Below are 6,000 nucleotides of genomic sequence, written 5' to 3'. Positions count from 1 at the left end.
CCTTATCTCTAATCTTGGGTAATGTAAGTATGATGTGGCTTGGTGTGTGTTTCCTTGGGTCCAACTTCTTTGGGACTCTGGACTTCCTGGAATTTTATTTCCTTTGCCAGATTGGGAAGTTCTCCTTCATTATGTTTCCAAATAAGTTTTCAATTTCTTGCTCTTCCTCTTTTCCTTCTGGTACCCCTATGATTTGGATGTTGGAATGTTTAAAGTTGTCCTGGAGGTTCCTAAGCCTCTCATTTTCTTGATTCTTCATTCTGTTCTGGTTGAATGTTTATTTCTTCTGTCTACTCCAAATCGTTGATTTGTGTCCCAGTTTCCTTACTTTCACTGTTGGTTTCCTGTACATTTTCCTTTATTTCACTTTTTATGGCCTTCACTTGTTCCTCTATTTTACGACCATACTCAACCACTCCTCAATCACTCCTGTGAGCATCCTGATTACCAGTGTTTTGAACTGTGCATCTGATAGGTTGGCTACCTCTTCACCACTTAGTTGTATTTTTTTCTTGAGCTTTGATCTGTTCTTTCATTTGGGCCATATTTTTTTTGTTTCCATGTGCCTGTAAGGGATAGAGCCTTAGGTATTCACCAGGGTGGGGCAACGCTCCTTGCTGCGTGTGGTGCTATGTGGGGGAGGGAGGCAGTCCGAGAGGGAACAGTGCTGCTTGCTTGGCTCTCACCCACTTTCAGTCACTTCCTCCGCCACCCACAAGCAAATTGGGCCCTTCTGGTGCTGATTCCTGGGTGGGTGAGTTTGTGTATGCTCCAGGACCCCATGGGTCTCTCCAACGAACTCTCCTGTGAGGCTAGGAGTTTATCCTCCCTCCTCAACCCTGCACAGTTTTTTTCAGTCAGAGATTTTGAGGCTTTATTTCCCCACGCTGGAGCCCTGGGCTGTGCGGTCTGTCTCACTCCCCAATTGTTCCTGCCAGTTAATCTGCACGCAAATGTGGGACCACCTGCTTTACCAGCTGCAGCCTCACCCGCCCTGGCCCTCCAGCCACTGCCTTGCCATGAGTCCCCTCCACCCTGGCTGCCCTTCTCTGTTCCTCCTACAGGTCTGGATGAATGTTTCTTCTTAAGTCCTTTGTTGTCAGACTTCCATACAGTTCGATTTTCTGGCAATTCTGGTAATTTTTTGTTTTTAAATTTATTGTTCTTTTGGTTGTGCGAGGAGGCAAAGTGTATATACATGCCTCCATCTTGGCTGGAAGTCTCCAAGAGTTTTAGAAATTTTTCATTTAAAAATACCTTTTAATTAATGTTTTGAATAAGTACAACATTCATATGGTTGAAAAGTCATAAATAGGTTCAAGTGAAAAGTCCTCTCTCCTCCAGCCATGCGGTCCTCATCCCAGAGGCAACAAGAATTGTCACTATCTTGTGCAACTTTGCAGATATTATATTTATATATAATAAAATACACGGCCTACATTTTTACATAAGTGGTAGCATACTCTGAGTACTATATTACACATCTTGTTTGTTTCATTTTATAGTGTACCTTTGAGAGTGTTCATCTCAAGTAGCCTGAACACAGTGACCTGATTCTTTTAAAATGACTTTATAGGTTCAATTTTATGGATTTACTGTGTTTTTGTTGTTGTTGAACCGGTCTCTTACAGCTGATTATTTAAATATTTTATTTCTAGGGTGTTTTTGTTTTGTTTTTGCTGTAACAATACTGCAATAAATAACCTTGTGCTGTCATTTTACATTTGAGCAACTTACCGATAGGACATATTCCTAGAATTTGTTGGGTCAGAGGGTATGTGCCTTTGCCACTTTCACAGGTATTAAGTTGCCTTTGATGGAGGTTGAACCAGTTTACAGTCTCATCAATAATATATTGGAGTACATGCTTCCCCCAAATCTGACCAACACAGTGTATAATCAAACTTTACGATCAGTGCTATTCAAATAGGTAAAAACAATAATAGTATAATTTAAATTTGCATTTTTCATAATATGACTGAAGTTGAGCATCTTTACTGTGTTTGAGACATTTATATTTCCTTGCCTGTGAGCTATCTTTTCCTATCCTTTATCCTTTGTTTCTTCCTGAGTTTTAGTCTCTCTAATTTATAGGAGCTCCTTTAGATATTAGGGAAACTAACTCTTTAGGAAATGAGTTGCAAATACTTTTTCCAGTTTGTCATGTTATTTGACCTTTGGCTTAGCTTGTAGTGTTTTTTTCCCACACATCTAAAAAAATACAATGTATCAATCTTCTCGATTTTATATCATAGTAGAAAGGTCTTTTGCACTCAAAAGTTATAAATAAATTATTCTATAGTTTTATTTTTTACATTTAAATCCTTGACACATCTGGAATCTATCCTAGTTAGAGTGTGGGGGTATGGATCCAACGTTTTTTTCTAGATGGCCCATTTGTCTGGCCGAGAAAATTTTTATTGGTGTCATTTCTTGGATTATTCTCCACAAGCATGTGGATCACATTCTGTTCTTTGCCCAGAGATCACAACTGAGATGCCTGTGGAGACGAGGCAGGTTACATAAAAGGGTGAAGAGTGCCAGGTGGGGAACATAGCCAAATGGAAATGGGATGGCACATTTTTCTGAAGAGGGCAGCCACTACTCACCGCCTGCTGATTATTCCCTTGAAAGAATGCAGCCGTGTCCAGTGTTGCCAGATCTTTGTCAAGATACACGGAGACTCCAGATATACGAAGTCTCTTGATTTTTAAATGTTAACAATTTTAAGAATTTAAAGATAGCCTGGGCTAAAGAAAATGTGTCTTCAAGCCAGATTTGGCCTAGAGATTTCCAATATTCTTGGCCAAGAATGAAATGTCCATAACAACTTGACTCTCCTGTAAGAAAATACAATCACAGTCTAGTAGTTTGCTTAGGAGTCTATGGCTGGAGTTAGGGAAGAGAGAAAAGCAAAGACACTCTATGTCAGCCTAAGTCTTTGCCCTCACTGATGCAAACATTAATTGGAGAAATACACACATTTCACTTTTATCCCCAGGACATGGGAATGTGGGTGTCATCATTTATTAGAAGACATTCTGGGTTTAGTAGATACATGGATTAGAAAAGTGATCTTTTACATTTTCCAACCCTGCATTCTGATCTTTGCAAAATGACAGAATGGTTGGTGTGTGTTTTAGGGGGAGGTAATTGCTCAGCTACTGATCTTTGAACTAAAGTGTGGCAGACTTATTTTTTGCACCTTTCCTCTTTCCCTTCCCTGCTGCTGACAATCTATTATAATCCATATGTTCAGCATCTATAGTGGGATGAAATTTATGTTAATAAGAAAAGTTTCTAGAGTCGATGCCTCTACAACTCAGAAAAGCTTATGGTTGGGATCTTTTGGGGGTTGCTATTGAGTATCGCTGGGCCACAGAGGTGGATCCAGGTTTTGTGGTACCTGACACCTACACAATTTGGAGAACACCATTAAGAAAACAACTCAGAAATATCTTTGGAAAGTTTCACAAAAACGATATGATTTTGTGAACACACAGGAGACAGTGCAAAGGAAGGACCTTTAAGTTCAAGCCTCATTAATGCCATTGTTATCTGCCTTTTCTAACCCTACTGTGGACGAAGGGCTTACGACGCCTCACCTCCTTCTGTCCCCACAACACCCCTCTATGATGTAGTTACTATCTCCTATATACCGAATAGCCACGTGAAACACAAATACGTTAACTACGCTTCTTCCTCTCCACATCCTCACACTGCTTTCCACGAGCTAAGTCCTGGGGCTGGACGTGCTGGAGGAGTGGCAGCATGTCAGGACTGTCTTGGGAAGGTCGAGAGGAGTGAGAGTCTGTAAAACGCAGTCACTAAGTCGGAGAGTCTGTCTCCAACAGGATTCCAGCAAATCCAGGGGAGACAGACTCCTGCTGCCGGGCGCCCGAGGCTCCCACCCCGCCCGGCTGGCGTCTCTGCCTGCTCCGCGCTGCGCATGCTCCCTGCTGGCCGCCTGTGGTGACCCGGTCTAATGGGCGCGGGGCGGAGGGGGCGGGCCGAGCAGCGACTGCTGAGTCCCAGAGCTTGGTGGCGGCAGTGGGGCGCTGTTCGCAGCTGCTAAAGGGGTGTCTGTGGTGGCCACCCCTGTGTGCGCCGCAGTGTGGCTCGCTCGTGCTGAGTCTGTCCCCAGGGCCCTCTGGAGGTGACTCGGGTGGGCCGGGCCCAGTGGCGTCGCCGCTTGGAGGGTGGGGATGAGGAGTAGAGCCACCGCCGCCTGTCTCCGCCTGCGGCAGCCTTAGCGGACTCGGGGTGGGGGCGAGCCCAGCCGTACCCCGCCGAACTGCGAACCCAGACAAAGGAGGAGGAGCGGCCCGAGGCTCGATTGGCGCCTCCGGGACAGAAAGCCGCAGCCTCGGTCACAGCCGGGGTCTCCCGGGCCGCAGAGCTTCCTCTGCGGACGCAGCGCAGGACAAGGCCACCCCGGCCGAGGAAACCGCCCCCGGAGCCCCCGCCCGCCCGCTCGCCGGCGCCGCCTCCCAGCCGCCCCGGCCGTAGCTGCGGCCCGGGCGGGAGGCGGCGGCGGCCGGCGAGGCGAGGCGAGGCGGCCCGCGCCCTGCCTGTAAGGCCACCGGCACGGCCCGGCTCGGCCCGCGGGCAGCCCTCCATGAAGAGGCGCTGCCGCCGGGGCCATGCAGCAGGCGCCGCAGCCCTACGAGTTCTTCAGCGAGGAGAACAGCCCGAAATGGCGGGGACTGTTGGTCTCGGCCCTGAGGAAGGTCAGTGCCAGTGCCCGGGCGGCTACGGGGGCTGAGGGAAGTGCAGGGGCGGTTGCGGGCTCCGGGGGCCGAGCCCGGCGGCAGGCTGGCGGGGTGCCCGGCCCGCGGCCCCTCCAGGGTTCTAACGGGGAGCAGCGCGCCCTGCCAGCTCTCGGGTCCGGCGGGCCGAGCTGTTTCTTTCTGGCGACAGGGGGTCTCATGATTGCCTGTTGCATCCAGAAGAACGTTTTCTCAAGGTTGGGTTTTTGTTTGTTGTTTGTTTGTTTGTTTGTTGGCTGGCCCGGAAGGAGGGTTTTGTTATGATCATAAAACTGAATTTGATGTTGCAGTCATTTCGTCAGGCAACTTCCGCCGTTGACCAATTTGTTGTCCTCAAGGCTGGCTTGGGGCAAGAGCAAGTCCCGCTGGCATTTACAGAGTTTCTAAAGCAAAAGCTCGGTAATTACTTTAAATCAAGTTCGTTGGGGGTGTTCTCCCGGGCCATTCATTTGCTTGTGAAGGGCGTCTGCTCACCTAAAGGGTAGCACTCTGTTGTAACACAAATGTGTTTGACATGTGCGAAATGTCAGGGAGCGATCCTCTCCCATTTACAGTATTTGAGGTAACTGAAGTGCCTCTTCACTTCCTGAAAAAGGTGTCCTTGTTTACAAGAGGTTTCCCCTATAAAATTTGGTCAGATTCTGTACTGAGTAAAATTTAGAACTTGGAATCATTTTAAGAGGACAAAAATGTAACTCATTAAAAAAAAAAAAAAACCTTTTAAGTTGGGTGCGTCGCTAGGGTGCATCTCTCCTAACGAAGCTGTCAGTCTTCCTCAGTGAATTTAGGTAATAATCGTACTACCATGTTTATAATGAACGCTTTTGTAAAGTCAAGACCAATGTAAAGACTTTGGGTGCAGGGTATGATATCATGCCTGCTGAACATGGGCTTTCTATGCCATCGATGCAAACTTAGTCCCTTCTGCCTTTTGTGCAAAACAAGCAAGAATAAATTTTTAAATAATAAAGAAAAATAAACATTTAAAAGATTGCGCTTGAAAACTAAGTCTTTATGCATTAAATTTCTATAAATGAAAGGTGATACATTTTAAAGGTAAACCCATTTTCCTCATGCATTCAGAGTTTCAGATTTTTGCTTCTTAAATAATTCTTACAAGGAGATATTGCCCCCTTGGGCCAAGTCATGTCTTTTTGAAGAACTTGGTGGAAGTGACTAAGGGCAGGCAGCTAGACAGCTATCATTTCACTGGTACACTAGGTGTTAAAGT

The 6,000-nt window shown here is 46.4% G+C and overlaps 1 protein-coding gene across 3 annotated transcripts in view; it reads left to right on the top strand.

Annotated features, from left to right (window-relative positions):
* The first annotated feature begins 4,027 nt into the window (after window positions 1–4,027).
* The window catches only part of SOS2 (SOS Ras/Rho guanine nucleotide exchange factor 2), a 109,720-nt gene continuing 107,747 nt past the window's right edge, over window positions 4,028–6,000 (top strand). For all 3 annotated transcript variants that reach the window (XM_053927617.1, XM_053927616.1, XM_053927618.2), the window contains exon 1: window positions 4,028–4,730. In XM_053927617.1, the coding sequence (XP_053783592.1) occupies window positions 4,644–4,730 (87 nt within the window). In that variant the 5' untranslated portion in view covers window positions 4,028–4,643. The remainder of the gene's footprint in view (window positions 4,731–6,000) is intronic.

Source organism: Desmodus rotundus, chromosome 7, assembly GCF_022682495.2.
Source record: "Desmodus rotundus isolate HL8 chromosome 7, HLdesRot8A.1, whole genome shotgun sequence".
NCBI classification, from domain to species: Eukaryota; Metazoa; Chordata; class Mammalia; order Chiroptera; family Phyllostomidae; genus Desmodus; species Desmodus rotundus.
The sequence above is the reverse complement of the archived record's forward strand: the minus strand, read 5'-3'. Positions and strand labels throughout refer to the sequence as shown.